Source organism: Camelus ferus, chromosome 8 (genome assembly GCF_009834535.1).
Source record: "Camelus ferus isolate YT-003-E chromosome 8, BCGSAC_Cfer_1.0, whole genome shotgun sequence".
In the NCBI taxonomy this organism is placed as follows: Eukaryota; Metazoa; Chordata; class Mammalia; order Artiodactyla; family Camelidae; genus Camelus; species Camelus ferus.
This window is the reverse complement of record NC_045703.1, coordinates 57575126-57596797: the sequence shown is the minus strand read 5'-3', so window position 1 is coordinate 57596797 and position 21672 is coordinate 57575126. Positions and strand designations below refer to the sequence as shown.

The 21672-nt window shown below is 38.9% G+C and overlaps 1 protein-coding gene across 1 annotated transcript in view; it reads right to left on the bottom strand.

The window, feature by feature from the left end:
- The window catches only part of ADGB (androglobin), a 147584-nt gene that overhangs the window by 48872 nt on the left and 77040 nt on the right, over positions 1 to 21672 (bottom strand). The window contains exons 17-25 of the mRNA XM_032485112.1: positions 18181 to 18283; positions 15964 to 16105; positions 14462 to 14576; positions 13944 to 14111; positions 6992 to 7127; positions 6240 to 6377; positions 4408 to 4501; positions 831 to 965; positions 153 to 306 (exon numbers count right to left, since the gene is read on the bottom strand). Coding sequence (XP_032341003.1) covers positions 153 to 306; positions 831 to 965; positions 4408 to 4501; positions 6240 to 6377; positions 6992 to 7127; positions 13944 to 14111; positions 14462 to 14576; positions 15964 to 16105; positions 18181 to 18283 — 1185 coding nt within the window. The remainder of the gene's footprint in view (positions 1 to 152; positions 307 to 830; positions 966 to 4407; positions 4502 to 6239; positions 6378 to 6991; positions 7128 to 13943; positions 14112 to 14461; positions 14577 to 15963; positions 16106 to 18180; positions 18284 to 21672) is intronic.

Sequence of the window (21672 nt, the reverse complement as noted above, 5' to 3'; positions counted from 1 at the left end):
AAACACGTGAAACTACTGCAGAGAAGACCAGGACCCTATTCCTTTATTACGCAGGTTGAAAACACATCTGTTCTAACTTCTCCTGGAACCTCTCAGGGTGCTGGCTTCTCACTGTCATTCTATTACATGGGGAGAATAAATTTTACACCTACCTTGTTCTTAGTATAAAGATAAGGCACCACTTTTTGGAACACCTTTGGCACTTGTTCCATTGTGTCATTGTTAACAACGTGGAGCATACAGACTGGAAGTGTAGTATATACTTTGGGAACCAAAATCATATCTTGAGGAACTAAAAATGTTTCTCTGTAATGACAAAAGCGTGAACTTTCCCTTGACACAAGTCACAAAGAAAGTTCAAAATCAGGTTTGATGCTAAGAAATAAAAAAGTTTAAAGTTGCAAATAACTTAAATGTACACACATTGTTTTCCTTTAAAATTATTACTAATATACTGTTTGGTCATGTAAATGCATACCCTTTAAGAAACCCATTTTATAAGTAATTTGTGACTTTTACCTAATATGCTATTGCTCAGAATTTAAATGATTTATTTATATACTGAAAGTATATAAATTTATTATATTATGTTTACCATACTCATAAAAAGACCTAATAATTAAGTTCACATTCCTCATATATTGTTTAAAGAAATATGAATAAAATTTTCTATAATCTCATTTATGCATAGCAGATATGGAAGAAATTTTAAGCTCTGAAAGCAACTTAAATGTTCATATTTTTACTACTATCACAAATAAAGCTCTATGTATATAACTATTTCATGCCAGTTAAGGGTGAAATCACTTGCTAACATATGATAGCCTCACCTGAATACTATAAACCAAGTATTTGGTGGTTGGTCTGCATAAGTCACTGTATAGTCAGTAAAAGCAATCTTAGTGTCTTCATCTTGATAGCATGGGTAAGATTCCATAGACCTGCACTTGCTTTTAAACATTAATCTATAAATGCAAAAATAATGTAAGTACCAATAGCAAAAGCAACTTTTAAAATAAATTCCATTAAAAAAAAGAAATAGGCAAAAAAAATAGCATAAAATATTGCAGTTCATTGTTGGCTGGATTGAGTCCTTCTTTAAAAGGAAGGCTCATGGTATGTGGCACCCAGGCAGAGGAGCCCATTCCAGGTCAACCATGAAAGACGTCTCTCAAAGGTGCCCCAAATTATCTGAAGTTCTTAGTTCACAGAGAACCTAACTCCTGATCTAGGGAGTAACTGAAGTTTATAGGTGGGAAATTAGAACCAAAATTCAAGCTATAAGATGAGAAAACTAGAAGCAGGCAAACTAGCAACAAAACTGGGTGGGAGCTGCTGAAGGTCTGGGGTTGATGCAGAAAATCAATACTAGAATGGAATTTAAAGTGAGGAATGAATTTAGAAAAGACGACTGAAATAAAGCCCTAAAACACAGGTTATGACGAAGGGGAGAGCGCCAGAGTTTTCCTGCTACTTTATTTCTGGTGCCTGAGGGAGGGGTGTGTGCAACTGAGGTTTCTCCATGTTTGCCCCCTGGAAGGCTGTGGCATATTCCAGAACATGATGGAAGTGATGAGAGAGATCATCTGGGTCTTGTACCTCCCACTCTGCCGGGAACCAGAACCAGCCTTACTAGCATCAGGAATTTAAGGTCTCTTGTATAACGTCTTGGGTATTAGCTGGGATGGAAGCTATAAATGGCCATAGACAATGGTTCTCTATTAGAGGTCCAGACAGAGCTAGAGGTGTTCTTGGCTTCCAGAAGGTGGCTGGTTTAATTGTACTGTCAGTGGGAAGCAAAGCCATAGAGCTCCTCACGGTGAGAGAATAGGGTTCAGCTGCTCCATTTGCTCACTGGTCTTTGATGGTGGAAGGAAAACGATAGGTTTATATCTGAAGGGATTTTTAAAAGCTTTTGAAAATAATGACAAAAACAAAGACCAGAGTAATTATATATTCTGGTTCGCCTGGGGCAGTCCTGGTTTATGCTCAGAGCCCTGGCGTAATTATTAATAGTGCTCCCTCTTCCCCTGTCGGAGTGTCCCAGTTTGGATGATAAATAACCTGATCATCCTCACTAGGAACTACAACGTGATGATCTGTCAGTACAGAGCACCACTGTCAATCACACAGGGACTGGCCGAGTCTAAATGTGGGTGTTGGCTGAGCCAACTCAGGAACTAAGCAGGTCACATAGGGAACTGGGAATGATGGGACCTGCCACCATTCTAAGATAAGATAGAATTTAAAGGCTTTCCAGACTGTTTCCATTCTCATCATACATTCTACTATTTTTCATACACTTTAGGAAATTCTAATGAGTATAGGACCATCACAAACCTGATGTACCATGTGGAATGTCCTGAATGACCTAGAGAGGGATGTATCCCTGACAGAAAGATTTAGTTTTAACTTTGCATCCTAGGACAGAGAGAAAGTTATATTGGTAAACTGAGCCTTGCCCAAAGTCAGCTTGGAGAAGTGGTGCCCCGTAAGATCTGAGAATGCAAGGCTAGGCTCTCAGGACCTCAAAATTACCCATGCAGTAGTAACAATAGTAGCAATATTTATAAAGGAACAGTACTTTGAGGTAAGTATTATTATCCTTATATCACAGATGAAAAAAAAATTAACTTCAGAGAGGATAAGAAACTTACCGCAGGTCACACATCTGATAATTAGTAGAACTGGGGTTAGCATTAGGTCTTGTTTTTTTCTTTTGGTCTCATTGAATGTGATATATATATATATATACACACACACATATATATATATACATATATATATATTTTTTTTTTTAATTTAAGTACCGTCAGTTACATTGTGTCAATTTCTAGTGTATAGCCCAATGTTCCAGTCATGCATACACATACATATATTCATTTTCATACTTTTTTCATTAAAGGTTATTATAAGATATTAAACATAGTTCCCTGTGCTATACAGAAGAAATTTTTAAAATCTATTTTTATATATAGTGGCCAACATTTGTAAATCTCAAACTCCCAAATTTATCTCTTCCCATCCCCTTTCCCCGGTAACCGTAAGATTGTTTACTATGTCTGTGAGTCTGTTTCTGTTTTGTAGATGAGTTCATAGCATCCTTTTTTTTTTCTTTTTTAGATTCCAATGTGGTAAATGTTTCCTCTTTTTTCCTTTTCTCTGGAAGATGTGTAAGAGTAATCTGATTTCTTAAATTCACTAGTTGATCTATTAGCATATTGCTAGAGAGTATATTATGCATCCTAGCCCTACCAGAGTTTTACCTAGATGATTACTTTTACCATTTCTGCAGTAATGCCAGAACCCAAGAACCCTTTAAAACCCTTTATCCAACTCCTGCATTTTGCATTGCTAAGGGTGTGGATTTATTACCACCCATAGCTATTAGTCCGATTGTCCTTTGAAAATAGTATGTCTTATTGCTCTGGTTACTTTGAAGGTTTATCTTTTGGCCTTTGAATTTAAGCATTTTAACTATGATGAGTCTTTGTGTCCTTCCTACGTGGAGTCTGCATGAAGAATCTTTTGAAAATACAGGTTGATGTATTTGATCAGTTTCAGAAATTTATCAGCTATTATCCTTTTACATTCTGGGACTATAATTATACAAATACTAGACTTTCTAAGTGTGTTCCACATGTCCCTTAGCTCTTCCCTTGTCTTCTATTTATTTTCTCCTATGCTTCAGTTGGAAACTTTTCTATTGCCCTATCTCCCAGTTCACTAATCTCTTTCTCTATTTTGCCTGATCTGCTGCTGTTAAACCCATTAAGAAGTTTAAAATTTCAGTTGTTAAAAATCTCATTTATGTAATTTCCACTTGACTGTGCTTTATTCATCTAACCTTTTAATCTATTTTCTCTTTCTTTATTCTTTGTTTTCTTGGGCATTTCCATAATAGTTACCTTTAGAGATTTGATCTGCTAACTCTTACATCACCAGATGGTCTGCTTCTTTCATATGTATATAATTTTCTCTTAGTTTCTTCAGAGTATCCTGCCCTGAACTTGGTTTCTGGTTAGAATGCAGTTTTCCTAAAGCTCAGTCTACTTCACACTTGTCTCAGTTTCTAGAATGTTGCCCTCCAGGGATTTCAACTGACAACTTTAATTGTTTACTGGAGTCCCCTTCCTTAGCAGGTCCTAAACTCTAACTCTGGTCTCCTTAGGACCAAAAGATTTCAAAAAACGGTTTTGCTTCTCAGAGGTTTTCTGTTTAGAATTTTAGATAAGTGCAATGAAGACAAACAAAAAGTAATGAGTGTGAAATGAGTAAAAGTTCAGAAGCAGTGGTGTGTTTCTAGCTATAGGGATTAGGGAAAACTCAATGAATACGGTAGCATTTGAACTAGAACTTGAAGGATACCAAAATAATGCAATAAAAAATAGCATTACACGGCTTTACCTTAGGAGAGAAATTGCATAATGTTCTATATTCTGTTCCAGTACAGCCCAGACTTTCTGAAGAGTATCTGCAACACTGATATTTTCCTTTGTGTCTAAAAAATAACAATAAAAAGTAGCAATATAAAAGCTGGAAGGTGCCTGAAAAACCATCTTGTTCTAAGCCCTCCTTTTACAGTTGAAGGAGTTGAAAGTCTCAAGTAAGATGATATCCAAAGTCATAGATTGACTGGCAACAAAACTGTATTTCAAATATAAAGCTATGAACCTATAGTCGAGAGCTCTGCTTCCCATTTTATGCTGTTTCCTTTCATCTTTGGCTTAAAAATCAGAACACTCTCTTTGATCTAACTGAAGATACTTATCAAAGAGTTTACATCAGGAGGTCACTTTTCACAGTAGAAATCCTTATGAAACCTCTTATATCCAAAAAAAAAAAAATCCTTCCAATTTTTTTTTGTACAAAGCAGTGGCTAATAGGATCTCACTGAAGCTTAATCTAAAGCATAATCCACAAATGGCTTAAGAGTCGATGATCTAGCAAAAAAAAAAAAAAAAAAAAGCAAATCCATAGTGTCTCAAATTTAACATGTCAGAAACTGGCTTTTTTTTTTTTTTTCCTGATTATCCTATCTTAATGTCTTCATAGTACTTACCGGTATCTGACATTAGTACCTTAATACATTTACTTTCTATTGTATGCCTGTCATCAGTAGAACACGATTCCTCCGAGCAGAAACCTTGTCAATTTTCTTAATTTCTGTAAAGGCAGAATCTAGAACAGTGCTGTGCATGCAAGAGTTATTCAGTAAAAGTGTTGAGTGAGAGAATGCAAATGCTCTTAAGACATTATTAAGCTGCTCATTTTTGCCTTTATAAAGAGAAAAAATTATTGTATGAATACGATTTTTATAGCATATAGAGACAACAAGAAGTGTATTTTACCACATATTTAATTTGATGGATTTATGATTATTTTTTCTGATAGAAAAAAATATAAAAATCAAGCAACAGTAATCTTTTTCTATCACGAAAATATGCAACATAGTTTGTTTTACATTTCTGTATCTAGTTTTTACTGCTTAGATTAACATTTCAATGTTTCTCATTAAATGTTTCAGAGACGTTTTTACAGCAAAATGTTTCAGTATACTCAGAGAAATCCATTGGAGGCAAGGCTTTTTCTATAAAAATAACAACAATAGCAGAATGAAAACAATTGAATGCAACTTTTGCCTCTGCAGTGTTTTATTTTTGAGCTGATAAGATAGACCTGCTCACAAAATAGTTTATTTCATATACACAAATATATTTGATTTAATAAATATAATAATACATTTAGAAGGCATATGTCATCGTGGACATATATGGAAGCTTCTTCAATTAATTAATTTATTCATTCACTTATTCTATCATTCAATCCTTTGAAAAATGGTCTAGAAATCTTAAACTATCTATGACTTCACTAAAACTGACTGCAGCAGCATTCTGCTAGGCACTGGGGAGGTATGGAGAAAAAGGACTGTTTCCTGTTTTTAAAGAACATAAAATAGATTGGTAAAATAGAGCTGTTCACTCATTCATTCATTTTTTTCAACAAGTATTTGTTGTGTCCTTCTTTGGTGGCAGGCACTGCACTAAATTCCAGGAACAAGAGCATGAGTGTACTGACATGCATCCTGAACTCAAGGGATTTCAGTGTTTATAGAATGTAAAATAAAGATTAGCTGAGCCATAAAGTAGAATGACTCTAAAAATCTTTCTGTTAACACGTAAACAAATACTCACCTCTACAGATGCAATTTCATTTTATAAATGATTGAAAGATTATACCTGGTGCCCTGGCTTTCATAAGCAATCTGACATATGTCCCTCTCCACATGGCTTGGATTTTAATTGCCGCTGCTATTTCCTCAGAAAAATAGTCTTTATCACTTGTTGGCACGTTATATTTAATATCTACCCATTCCTCTGGAAAGAGAAAAACAAACTTTGGACTGAAATTTACATGTCATCTCCACCTCAGTTCTCAATGCCGTTAACTATTAAAGCCCTCCAATATATACAGCACCACAGTGACAGATGGGTTCTTACATTTAACTGTGTTCTTCTGCAGGTGGTCGTTTTTTAGACTATAAACATTCTGGAGAAGGGAAACACTAAATATTGACACAGTATGGACACTGAGAGTGAACTGTTACTGATTTCTCTGTGACAGCAAGCAGGTTCTCTTAAAATGGTGGGAATGGAGCATTGGAAGATGAAGAAATGAGGGTTACTTAGATCAGAGAATCTTCCCAGAATTCCTCAGGCGGTACTGTATAGATTAGTGACTGTCATACTTTTCCAGGTCAGGAAAAAGTAAAACTAGGAAATTCTAGGCTTCCCTGGAAATGTGCAGAAGAGGGGACACACATCAGACCTTTGGGAACATTTAGGCTTCTCAAGCATAGCTGGACCTCAACAACTGTTCATACTTATTCCACCTACTCCCCCAAAATTGTCAGTGATCTTTCCTCCAATTATTTAGCCTCTCTAAGGCTAGGAGTTCCTTTGCCACATAAATATCTCAAATTAATCAGTACCTAAAGAAGCCTCTTCCAGAGAAGAATCGAGTAAGTCCAAGTCCAAAACCATAGCACGGAAGGCAAATTTGAGGTTGGGAGGAAGTTTTGCTATTTGGGCTTTTTTCATTAAACGCCATAAAGAGACATGAAAAACCTGAAAAAAGATAAAATGCATTAGTACATTTTTTAAAACCAAGGTAACACTATTCTCTGGCCAGAGAGGCTCTAGAAAACTCCAGATACACTACAAATAAAAAGTACATATTTCTCAGATGAACACACCATCTGACAGAAGACCCTTTGAAGTCTCCCTCACCCAGTAAGGGGCCAAAGCAATTTATCATTTGACTAATTTTAACTTGATAAGATTTAGTCACTACAACAATGTTTGTAATATATTTTCAATCAAAATATAACATTAAACTGATTGAGAAGCTATAGTATGAGACAAAAATACTTTCTTTTGACTAAGCAAATTAAATACCAGATTTCTTTCATTCTAAGAATTGTAAGACATCCATTGCAAGACACGCTATTATTTCACGTATTACACGAAAGAAAATACACCACTCAAAGTTTTTAATCACTTTCTTATCACTTATGAGTGTTTACTTCCTATTGAGAAAGCTCTTTTAAATTTACTTAGGTACAGCCTTTTCATTATGTATCACATTTAAAACATACATGAAAAAATAAAATAAACTACACAGATTGGTTAAGTATTCTGTAAACTTACTCATACTTAAACTCCTACTCTTGCAAATCGCTTTTTGAAAACTCTTAGTATCTTTATTTTTCTATATGATTTTGTCCTTCATGTTGTCCAAAGCTTTGAAGATGCACCATTGCCCATAGACAGTTCTCCTTTTGTCCCTGAGGTTTTTCTCAAGCCACTGACCCACATTCAGTAAGTGCTGATGCTGGCTCACTCTTGATCTCATCAAAGAGGACAGACGGTAGGTTTTCAGAGCATATATTCCTTCCTCAAAGTTCTTTTTCATGGTTTTTATCCTGAAATGCTGCGGGATTCCATTTATCCAGTCATGCTGCTGAGAATAACAACCAAGCCACTGCACATTTCTGCTTGCTTGTAGCTGTGTACATGTTCACAGGGAGTAATGTGCTTGGTGTATTAGGTAGGGGTCCTGGGGCACTATTTCTGGTGACTTTTAGCCAGTCATACCTTCTCTTCTCTTTTCCTGTGCCCTGGGGGAGTTATTCCGATATGAGGAAAACCCCTTTCCCTTCATGTTTCTTTGAGGGACTCTAAAATGCCATTTCATTTTCTTCCCCTAAGGATCAGGCTTTTGTCAAACAATACACATATTTCCTTTGAGGCAGAGACAGTGTCAATTACTGTGAACAAGTCCACGTTGTGTGCAGAGAATGCTGAAGGCCACCTGGCTAGCAAGGATGATAAGGAATCACCAATTATAAAACACACTCTGATTTCATTCTGATCTCAGAATTGGTGAAATACAGTGCCCTTCACAGGCATGTGACTTTTGCATTTCCTGCTTAGTCCGCATTTTCTGACAACTCCTCACCTCTCCCCATATGTATAGGAACAGGGACTTAATCCCACAATCTACGTTTGTACCTGCCCCATCAGCCAACAATAGTGAACAAGTCTGCGAGCAAGCACCTAACCCAAGCTGAGCAAATCACTGTCACTTTGGCCAATAATTTCAAATCAGGATCAAAACATTCTAAACTGGTCTCATATGAGAAAGCAATAGAAAATTCAGGGGCCATATTTTCCACGATGTGAACTTAGGAGAGAAAACATGTCTATAAAGAGAAAAAAAAATAGAGAAGGTAAGTTCTAAGAGCTTTCTATTCCCTCTTTGAAGTTCCTCACTGAGTCATTCCTGTCCTTAGGTGCTAAGAAGATGTCTCTGTACCTTATAATAAATCAACACACCCAGCTCCTTGTTGTGGCTTAATGAATTAGATGTGTCTTCTGTGACATGCTAATAAAATGCCCTAAATATTTCAACATCTAAGATAAAATTTTTTTTAAAAACACATGATTATGTTAATCCTCCCACTCTCTGTTACAAGTGAGTGCCCTGAGTCCTTGGCCATATTGATATTCTATGGTACGTGAGTCCGGTCTACATATGCATGTTGCTGACAACAATGAACCCAGACCATGGCAGTAAGTGGCCAGTACTCTGAATTCCTCACGAAGACACGTGCATAATAGAGAGTGGGGAATAAATCTTACAGAGATGCATGGACTTACCACATCAGTGGAGATTTTAGGGGTCCAGAGGGCTAGGCATGCTGGGACATCCCCTCTAAGGTAAAGGATAAGATATTATAACTAAGAAAGAGGCCAGTACTTGCTGGTCCTCTCTGGGGATTTGGGTAGTAGAACATTCTGCTTTGGGGAATGTTATTTCAATGCATTTATTGAGTGACTCTGAAGGCTGTTAGCTTTGAGTGGGATCCAAAGCGAGAGGAGGAGATTTGGGTACCCCAGGAAAGAAAGAAAGGTCACCTGGTCCAGTTTTGCTGCAGACATGTTAATGAAAGACCTCCCAGCAAACACACTGCTGTTATTTACTATTGAGAGAGTCCTTATTGATGAGATCCTTGTAGCGTGACTCACCTGATCTGTCTACAATTGTTTGTGAAAGACAAATTTGGAATCTATTGATTTATGGGGCATGTCTCTCTGAAAAAAAAAAAAAAAACGGCACATAATTGTGTAATAAAAAAGTATAAAATGGAGGTGTTTAATTACCAGAATAGCTTCCTTCTGTGTAAGTGACACATTCACAAGGGCCCTATATGCGTCAGGTCTGTGCTGGCATCAGAAGGCCCATGTACAAGCGATCTCCGTAGCAGGGATGGTGACTGCGAATGCGCCCAGCAGTATGGGCTCTCTCTTGCCCAGGCTTAGCTGTCTAACCTGTCAGTAGCAAAAACTGACTCTGATTATTTAATGTGGTATCATCCCCTGGGGAGTCCAGTCAGACACTTCATGGCAAGTTGATTTCAGTGGAGTTCTATCAAGGAGGGGCGGCAGCAATTCATCCTTGCTAGAATTGAGACCTACCTCAGATATGAGTTTACTCTCCCTGCCTTTGGTGCCTCTGCCAGCATTGTTATGCAAGGGGTTACAGAACAGCCGATTTAAAGACATGGGATCCAGGCTAACAGTCCCTTTGGACCAAGAGTCACACTATATGGTTACCATTTAACCACTGGGGAATACCTGAGATGCAATGGTCCTAATATGTACCATAGAAAGAATTGATAAAAATTCCTGGCACATTGGAATGGCATATTAAAGGCTCAGCTAAGAAACCTGCCTGGGGATGACATCCTGCAAAACTGAGGCAGTATCCTCCGGGATACAGTATATATATATAAAACAAAAAAGCATTATGCAGTACTACGCAATGGCTATCACATACTGGCTTGGGATTAAAAAACTGGAAGTAGGATTGGCCTCACTCATTTCCAGTGGCCTATTTTCAGTAATTAGTGTTCTCTGTCCCCATAACAGAGGACTTCTGGATTGGAGGACCTAATTCCTGTAGGTGGATGGCAGGAAATATTTTTCACCAGGGAACACAGTATGATTTGCAATAAGTCTAAACTATGATATGTGCCTGGTAATGGAATGGTGTGGGTGGGGGTAGAATTCGTGCTGATTGTTGCGAGGAGCTCAGGTTTCTGCTACAGAATGGAGACAAAAAGAATTACATCTGGATTTGCTGGGACACTTCTTGGTGCTTCTACAGTGAATGATTAATTATAACCATCTCAGCCAGTTAAGAGTAAGGCAATCAAGGTCTATACCCATCAAAATTGGAGGCCTAGGTCACCTGCCAGGCAGGCAGCTAGACCAGCTGGAAGGAAGGGGAATCTAGACTGGGTGGGAGAGCAGAGAAGTTGAATACCAATTACAGCCTCAGGGCCAGCTGTAGCAGGGCATACTGTGGCTTTCTTGTTAGGTGATGATTTAATCATTTATTTCTAGAGCTTGTGACCACCAGCAAGAGCCACCTAGAGCCACCACCTTGAAGACTGGGTGGACAGAATTAACTCAGGAACAATCGGATTGCTTAAAAAGATAAATCATGGCAGATATTTTTTGTAAATTACTCATGCCCTAGGTGAGTGGTTTTCAACTGGGAGTAATTCGTGTCCCAGGCAGGGTCACCAGATAAAATAGAAGAAATTGTAAGGGCAAATGCCAAGTTAAATAAAACAAAAGAAGACTTAATTCTCCCTATGGAAAATAAGGGAAGAAACTCTTCCCCTCCCTTTTCTTAGAGCATTCACTTCAGAAAACTTGTAATTTTAAGTTCTTTCTCTCTTTCTTTGAAATATATGGAAATATTTTTAAAGGCTAAATAGTTCTCTTGCCAGTTTTTAAGATCCAGGAATATCTTTCTCAAGGACCTGGGAGCCATCTCTCTGAAATGTGATCATCAAGGAAGACAGAGCCCCAGTCGCCCAGTGTCTGTGGAAGGGGGGGAGCCTAACTTCCCTGGGAGCCTCATGCCACCTTGCAAAACTACTTCTTGCTATAAAGACATGATTTTTCTCTTTCTTTTGGATAAAGTCAATTAGCTAACACAAATGGTCACCCTGAATTTGTATCAGGTAAATTTAGGATTGACTATGTGTAACAAATGGCACTATCAAATTCTTTTACTTAAGGACTGATGATCATTTATCTTGAGAACATGTATGTAATGGGCTGTATCTGCCGAGCTATGCAAAAAGGGGAGATTTGCTTTAGCGGATTACCCTTGATGTACGTCACGTTCTGGTTTAATGCTTATTCAAAAATATACTTTTTCTTTTACCTTGGTGGAGGTTTTCTTGGTTTGAAGGAGATTTTGTTTCTAATGATATTTCCCCAACAACACCTTCTACCCAGTTAAGGTGGAATAACAGAGAAACTAAATTTTTAGAATAATTTTTAATGTAAGTATGTAGTATATATTATACACACTGTTTTTTACAAAATTAAAATTTAACTGGGTGAAATGAATCTAGACAGAGACCTTGCACCCTGTCACAAAAATTAATTCAAAATGAACAGTAGACAGAAATGTAAAATGCAAAAGTATAAAATTCCTAGAAGATAAAAGGAGAAAAATCTAGATGACCTTGGGTATGGCAATGGCTTTACAGATACACCATTAAAGCCATGACACATGCAAGAAAGAATTGATAAGGATTTCGCTAAAATTAAAAACTTCTGCTCTGTAAAGTAAGTGTCAAGAAAATGAGAAGACAAGCCATAGACCGGGAGGAAATATTTGCGAAAGAATACTTAAAACTCAACGATAAGAAAACAAACAACCTGATTAAAAATGGGCCAAAGGCTTTAACAGATTCCTCACCAAAGAAGATATGCAGATGGAAAATGAGCACATCAAAAGGGGTTCTACATCAATATGTCATCAAGGAAATGCAAATTAAAACAAGACACCACTGTCATCTATTAGAAAGGCCAAAACCTGGAATACTGACAACATCAAATGCTGACTGCAATATGGAGCGATGGAAACTCTCATTCATTTTGGTGAGAATGAAAAATGGTACAGCCAGTTTTGAAGACAGTTTGATGATTCTGCAGAACTAAACATACTTTTACTATATGATCCAGCAATTACACTCCTTTGTATTTACCCAAATGAATTAAAAACTTACATCCACACAAAAACTTGCACACAGATGTTTATAGCCACTTCATTTATAATTGTCAAAACTTGGAAGCAATCAAGATGTCCCTCAGTAAGTGAATAACTAAATAAACCATGGTACATCCAAACAATGGTGTATTATTCAACGCTAAAAAGAAATGACCTACAAAGTCATGAAAAGATACAGAAGGAAGGTAAATGCATATTTCTAAGTGAAAGATGCCAATTTAGAAAGACTACATACTTTATGACATTCTAGAAAAGACAAAACTATGGAGAGACTAAAAAGATCAATGATTGCCAGGGCTTGGGGTAGGGGAGGGATGAACAGGCAGAACACATAGGATTTTTAGGGCACTGAAACTATTATCTATGACACTACAACGATAGATACATGTCACTATGCATCTGTCCTAACCCACAGAACGTACAACACCAAGAGTGAACCCCAGCGTAAACTACGGACTTTGAGCGATTGATGTGTCAATGTAGCTTCACCAGCTGTAACAAATGGACCACTTGTAGAGGATGTTGATAATGGGGAAGGCATGTGTAGGGGCAGGAGAAATATTGGGAAACCCCCATCTGCCCAATTTTGTGATGAACCTGAAACTACTCTAAAAATTAAATCTTTAGTGAAACAAATTTAACTGGGTGTCTTGTATTTTTATTTGCTAACTCTAGTAACACTACTCCCCAGGGGACACTTGACAATGTCCAATATCATTTTTAGTTGTCACAACAGGATGCTATGGGTGTTTAGAGGGTGTAGGGAAGCCATATTGCTACTGGTGGGTCAGGATCACAACAGAAATCATCTAGTGCAAAATGTCAACAGTGTGTAGGGGGTACCACGAAGTCTCTTTGCTTCAATCCCTCAAGGCTTCCTGTGAAGCCAGAAGGCTGCTCAGCCCCAGCAGAGGCACAAGTTGTAAGTGTGAGGAAGTAAATGCACCTGAGAGCCGGGAAGGGGTTGCTGGGTAAATGTCACAATTGCCTTATCCATTAGCGGGACCCTCCTGAGGGATGTCCTACATCGTTTATCAGGATCTCCTGGAGGATACAGCCCCAGTAGCCCACAGCAATAATTATCACACCCTTTAATGAACATTCGTCTCTTTCTCATCTCATTCTTCCTACTCATTCATTTCCGCTTGCTGACGTCACTTCCCAAATGAACTGTCTCCAACTGAAGCATTTTCTCAGCTCTGATTCTGGAGGTCACCTACTATGAGATGTATTATTTCAAAAAGAACATTCTTCTAGGAACATTATAACCTGAACACGCTTACCCTGAAGTGCTGCGCAGTTAGTTCTTTGTCCTGCAGGGGGATAGGGTAGTGAGCTGTTTGCAGATCTTTCAGGGCTGCAGAGAGTCTACCCTTATCCTTGAAATTAGCAATCACGTGTCCAACAGCTTTCAAAATTGTTAAAGACTGCTCTGTAAATCGATAGCTCTCCTGTGGAGACAAAGCAGAGCAGTCAGCCTCACTTCTGTTTCTTTAAGTGTAATTCAGTTTATAAAGATCTAATTTCTGTTAATATATTTAATATCTGCTCTACAGTTGATTTAATAGTTACTCATGGAGGACTTACTTGATCAAAGCATTTTGTTAGGTGCTATGGTCCGAGAGATATAAAACAAGGAACACATTCCTGCAGTATTAGGGACATGTAGAAAGAACACTGACCTCACATTGGGGACCAGGGGTATTTTCTCCACAGTATGAATAGTTCAAAATCTTTGAAAATAAGGCGCGTGCACACACACACACACACACACACACATCACAGCTGCTAAAATACTTACCGGCTCAAAGCTGGGCAGCACAACATCCTCGTCCCCGACGACAAAGGTCCCCATGCTGCAGATGTGTATGGAGTGCCCCACTGGGGAGGACGCAGTGAAGAGCAGCATGTGTCTCCTAAAGGCAGTGGGTGATAGATGAGAACCAAGGGTTTCCTTTGTTGTAGGCTCCCCTCCACCCCGTTAGCGTCTTGATGACAGTTTGTGCTCAAAGTCAAACGTCAGTGAGAGTTGAATTTTGTGATACAGATGAGGCGTAGACGATGAATGTTCCCTCTGAAAGAGCCCTTAGAGATCATGGAATCTATATGTCACTAATTATGTCGGACAAAAACGGTTACACTGAATGATAGACGTGCACGTGTTGGAGACATCTCCCACACACGGCAGACACACTGACAAAAGGCTCATCTCGATTTTCCCTTAACAATAGTAATAATTCATGTCACTGTAGTGCTTTGTGGATTCCATAGTCATTTTCTCACAAATGCATAATTTCGTGCTTGTTATCTGTGTTTCTCCCACCAGGTTGAGGCATCACTGAGAGCACGGACACTCCCCTTTCTTCAGTGAGCACTCAGAGCATATTCAAAACCTATGTACGGGGACCTGTGGGGACCTTAGGTCCTGTGGGAGGAAATGTAGATGAAAGTAGGTTCTCTATCAATTCCCTGCCCTTGATCATCTTGATGGATGAGCATGCAGCAGATGGAGTAATGATTTCTCGGAGAATCTCTTCATACCACAGTTTTTAGGGAAGATGTGAAAAGATAGAAGCTTTAAAATTTATTATTTCTTTAGGAATATTGGATGCTTGCCATAGATTATTTAGCATTTTTTTTTTTGGCCTAGGCTTTGCTTTTTATACAAGAGCCATAGCTTTTCATCTATCACAAAAAATTATCATGATTGATCTTAGGAAATCCAGCAAAATTGTTTATTTCATCCAAAATATGAGGTAATATTTTGAATTTCATTTATCAAAATCATGAAAACTTTTCAATTATACACAGTTTCTTTAAAATGGAAAATGTGATGTGTTTAACCAACTTTATCTGAAATCAAAATAAAACAACTGGTAAAATTAAAAGCAAACTACAGATAAAACTATAGCTTTGCAGGTGAAAATGTTATTTTCCTCAATCTGCATTTAGATAAAATCATGGCTCTTGCTAAGGGATATGTTTTACAATAAAACAGCAAAAAAGATCTTTTTCATTAATTTTAAGAAATGCTGGGTTAAACGACTTTGAACGGTTATCTTTACTGAAGCCATAACCAGATTCTTTGACGATTATGAACCTTCCAGAAGGTACAGAATTTCTTCAGTTTATTTGTTCACAAGAATTATTTTCTCAAGAATCTCAAGATGATAAACCAATGCCTTAAAAAAATCACTTCAGGGAGAAACATATTAGATTCCACATTGTTTCACTGCTTAGTAGTCAAAAGTTTACAAGTCTTCAAAAAATTCTTAGTATGGGAAAAACAAAGTCAGCCCATACCCAACTGGCAGGCGAACCACTGCGGCCTTGGTTGCATATGTGTGAATCTTCACAACAAGATCGTGTGGCCTCAGAGATTTCCAAGAAACTGTTTCAGCTGTAAGTAGTCCAGGCTCTATGGGGGGGCTGTCTTTTGTTAAAGCTTTAGGAGAAGTGAAAAAGAAAAGAAAAGAAAAAAAAAAATATATATATATATATTTGATTGTGAGCATATAGTTGGCCTTCACTGGTATTGCTTTTTATCAATAATGACATTAATAATCATAATATTGTTAATAACAATAATAACCATCACCAGCAAGAATTAGAGATGGTCTGAAAACGTTCATAAAACATTAGAAACTACCCTGGGTAAATAATCTGGAAATAATACTCAAGAGGAATCAAGATCTTCCCCCTTACCTTATTTTTCTCCACACAGTCATCCCCTCAGCTGAAGAAACCAGGAATGGAAAAGTCAGCAAAAAGAGGACAGACAGGGATATTTCAGTGGTGCATACCACCGCTTTTCTTATGTACGGCAGTAATTATGATACCTCTCGATGCAACGTGAAAGGAGGAAATGAGAGATTTTCCTAAGATAGTGGCTAAGCAAAGTCAGAATATCCCACCATTTACTTAAAGTTTTAACCTTTGATTCTTAGCTTTGACTGTGTGGAAAAATAGCAAATAATTAACAAAATTTTAATGTCAAGTTTTTCTCTTAAAATCGACAGAAAATATTGACTGTTCTTCATCAGTAGCTGAGAGCAAAACACTTCTTCCCTGTTTCCAGGTAACATCAGTCTGAGGCTCTGAGGCCACCACATGGCCTGAAAGCCGTCCACGTACACAGAACTTCAGCGTTCTAGGGCGTGGTGTGGCTTAGGAGCTACGGTGAGGTAGACACACCAAGCTCACGCCACTGAAGTTCGGAAAGTTTTATTCAAAGTACTCATTGCCCACCTGGCACACATCTGACACCATTCAAAACACTGGGTATATCCTGGTGGAAAATCGTAGTCTCTGTCCTCAAAGTGGGCAAGAAATTCGACATTAAGCATTCAGCATATATTTACTGATTCTGTACAGTGTCAGGTATTGCTGAGTTAGATAAAAATGTTTTAATAAAACAAGCCAAACAAGCAAAGAATGATGTTTCGTGCATGTGTTCACAAGAGGCTGCCCTTTGAGAGAAATAGGGATAGTCCACGCGTTAGAACAGGAGGGAAGGGTGGCTAGAGCTTGGGAGAGTTCATTAGGAGGAGAGGAAGTGGGTCATTTTCAGTGAAAACAGCAGCAAGGTCATCAGCTGAAAACGAGGAAGGATAAGAGTGGGTGTTGGAGATCGAAGGCAGAGAGAGAGCTAAAAGTTTGAAATAATCACCTATGAGAATGAGCGGGACAATGAAATGTCGGCAGTGCTTAGGGGATTTTTGAGATCTGTGGTCCTCAGTTTAATGTGGGGCTAGCTAGTAGGATTTTTCTTTTCTCAGTTACATTCAGCTGCTCTGATGCAACCACAGGTTAGGCCCAGAGAGACGTTCAACCAGTATTAGGACTTTGCCAGGAATGTAAGATGAGAGCGTGAGGAGAGTGCTGTGCTGAGGGCATCTGCAAGGGTATAAACACAACGATGGACCATGGAAACTACATTGGGAATAAGAGAAATAATGATGTGAGGAGAGCAGCAGAAAAAGAGGTAGCGTTGATGGACTGTGGTCCCAGTTCAGTCAAAGAACTTTAGGGGTGGGAGTTCTGGAGAGAATGTGAACTGGAGATCCAAGGGTGGTGGTCAGAGAACTGCAAACTGACTGAGATGATGCAGTTACTGGTACAACAGGGTCTAAAATATGACCATGAAAGTAGGGAACCAGGTGGGATGCAGGAAAAGGTCTTTGAAATTGCCAAATCAAAGAAGAAAGAGTTCATGTTTTCCAATAGATTTTGAAAGAATCAAGAATGATGACATGTACAGGTGGAAAGAAAAAGAGAGGGATGAGGCGTGCCAAAGAAGGGACCATGTGACCAGGACAAGGAGAGGCGCAGGAGGCAAGAACAAGCATCATCCTTGATGTCAGAGGAGTTAAGAAGATCTCAGCAGGTGGTGTGCAACTTTCTTAGCGTCTGGAAAGGGAATACGTTCCTTCACTCAGAGTCTAAACATTGTACCATACATTTCCCTGGACAAGCAGTGAGCTGGGCTTTCAGACTATAATTTTCTCAGAGTCCTCTTACCTCCGGATTCTCCCCAGCGTACCAATGCAGAAAAGCAAACCAGCAGTTCAATAGGTTTTAGACTGTCCACAAACAGATAGTAGGACATGCGTTCATCCGAGAACTGCAAGAAATCAGACCACTCATTGTATTTCATATTAGTCTACTCATGCTCTTTTCCACTTCTACTAAAATTACAAGATCTAACATTTATAGAGAGTTTACTGTGGTCTAGACACCACAATAAGTACTTTGCAGGTTTAACGATGGGAGGAAAATTGTGAACATTGGCAACGGTCCGTGGAAGCTGGGTGTGCAGGGCCTGTGTGAGATGGGCCACCGTATCAGGCAGCCAAAGCTCTTCTCCATGAGCAAAGAAGAGGGACACACTTGTTCCAAAAATGACAACTAGAGGAAGACATTGAGCCCAGAACTAAGTAGTGCTTAGAGAATGGGTCCCTGATAAGTATCCAGGCCATGGAGAAACTCTGGCAGAGAATGGGAATGTATCAAAGCATTTTACTTGGTGGTTTGTCATAGAAACCCTTTACTCTTTCTTTCTACAAGATCTTCAGAAACATACCTATTGCACACTAATGAACCAAACTGGATTTTTGTCTTGGGCAAACAAGAAATTCCTGAGTACAACAGGAACATCCCTTAGAGGAGAGCCATATAAGGATCACATGAACATGATTTTGATTCATCCTCTGTGGGTACTACTAATATCCATAATTGTGTGTGAAGAAGCTAGAACACAGAGAGGGTAAGCAACTTGCTAAAGGTCACAGAGCTTGCAAGTAGCAAAGCTGAGATGCAAAAGTGGGTCTATCTATCTACCTGGCTCCAATGATGGTCTTCTCAATAATTATGCTATTACTGTATTTCAATTTCCCAGTGCTTCAAAAAACTTTTGACTGATGGTATATGGTAAATGTGTTAAATTAATTCATCATCATATTTTAAAAGCTCTTCGTATTATTTTACAACGATATTTAAATAAGTTGAAAGATGAAGAAAAATCTCTAGTAACACTGTGAAAAAGGAATTCTTATTAATCACATATGATGAGATTGCTAAAATTGCTTGATACGGTGTAACTGTCTTACATGATTGCTTCCTCCAGTGTTTTCCAATGGTTAGCATTTGACACTTCATTTCATTTTTTTTTTTTAGCTGCAACATGTTGCTGATAGGAACAGTTGTTTCAAACATTCACCGTCTAAAACCATGAAGGGCCCTGGATTTGCCAGCCCAGCGTGTGTGACCGAGGAAGTTTCTGCTCAGAGCTCATTGCTGTCATTTTAAGGAGTCTGAGGATTTGAGGGTGAGGTGGCCCTGGAGGCCACACACAGGGCTTCTGCCCTGGTGCCAGCACAAGGAACCTTTGAGAGCCCCTCCAACCCCCATGACATCACCCATGGCACATCTAAGGGGCGGGCAGAGGAGGGGCCTCAGGCTCTGTGTCCCCGGCTCAGGTGGCAGTGCCTGTGGCCACTAAAATCAGGACTGCCTGGCCTCAGACCCCAGACAATCCTTCCTGTCAGGCCGTACTAAAGGCTGTTAAGTTTGGGTTCCAATAACATCCTCTAACAAAAAGGTATCATTTTCTCAGACCACTGAAATTAAAAAAACAAAATTCAGGGGAATGAAGGGACTCATAATGGATGCTGCTGTTTTATTTTGCCAAGCTGGGACTTTAAAAGAAAAGAAAAAATTCTATACTTCCCATCACTGCATTAAAATAGGATCAGAACAAAGAACAGCTGGCCGTTTTCCCATCACACATACACATATATATCAGGGTGATGATGTATAACAAAAACATATGTAATTGCTCTTAGTAATAATCATGACAGCCAACATTTATTTTCACTTACTAAGTATTAGGCATTCTTCTAAGCAATTCATATATATTTTCTCATTTATCCCCTGACTCTATGATGTAAAGTCTCTCATTACTGCCATTTGCATAAATAAGAGAACGGGGGCAAAGAGAACTTAAATAACTTGTTCAGATCCCACCCCCAGTGAGACCTGGATTCACAACTAGGCGGTCTGTCTCCAGAGCCACTAATCTGCTTCCCCCGAAGGTGAGCCTGTGACAGAGGCACCAGCTTCACGTCGGACAAACCCAGCTCTCGCGATGCTTGTGCCACTTACTAATTTGGTCATCTTGGGCTTTTTACCCAAACTTGGTCTGCCTCAGTTTCCTTACCTGAAAATTGACAATAACAATAGTCCTTTCATTGGGCTTGCTATGAGGAGTTAATGCAATAAGGAGCCTAGGTCAGGGCTAGGAACAGAGAAAGTACCTATAAGTGACTATTGTTCAATTATTGCCGATAGTTTGAATATGACAACACTCCTAAGTTAACTGGAAACTGTACATTGTTCTCATACCGTACTCTGGGTTCCGTCATTCCCTATTAACAGTTTTTGTTGTGTTGTTATTGTTTTCCTATATTCATAAAGTCAAACCATTCCTCTGGGTGCTTTCATGCATAGACTTCAGAACCAGGTTGACAGTTCCAACTCCTGCCCTCCCCAGCCCCAAGTCACTACCACACACCTGGGTCTTACTTTCAGAGCAGGAAACCAGCCTCAGAGCACCTCCTGAGGAATGCTCATAAGGTTTTCTCTGCCTGCGTTTTCATCTAGTACAAGAGCAAAGGGAGAGGTCATCCCCAAGACTCCTTACTTCTCCGAACTCTGCGTCCAGCTCATGAAGATGTGGGATTAACACTGAGGGCTTGTACGGCCCCATCCAAACAACATGCAAGTTTTAGTACAACTGAGTTTCCCAGAATATGTTTCGTAGTTTCCCCCCAAATTCCACTCAATGTGAGATTTTTAAATAATTATTCATTCATTCATTCCTTCATTCAACAGTTTTATTTTTTACCAAGGTTCGACCTCAGGCCAGGACCTGTACTGCAACAGTAAGGAAAAGGACAGAGTCCTCCTTACGATGCTGACATCGAGTGGACGGAGAGGAGGAGGGGCACAAAGAGGTGATCAGGCAGAGGATGGAGGGAGGAAAGTGTCCGGGTGAGGACAAGTCACACAGAGTGCGTGGAGCCAGGGTACCTGACCCAGACTCTATGGCCAGGGACAGAGGTCTCATGGGGTCAAGGACACCCATGTTGTTCTGAAGGACTTCGAGGCATTGACCAGGTGGAGGTGATAAGGATGGTGAATGAATGCCAGGCAGAGGGAAGAACGTGCGCAAAAATAACAGAAATGATAGTGAAAATGTGCTTACGTTTTAGGAATTGTGTGCAAGTCAGTAAACACCAATTGAAATCACATATAGTAAATTTATTTGGGCTTTTCCTTCATTTATTCGTAAGTCAAAAATTCCCTAACATGAACTGATATACTAATGAACCATGGTAACATAATCAGGTACATCACACTTGGGGGTAGGAAGTAGTGGAATTTGGCTTATTGTCTGGATAAGAGATTAGCAGAAGACGGTAAGAATTAAATTTTTGAATATAATTATGTTAC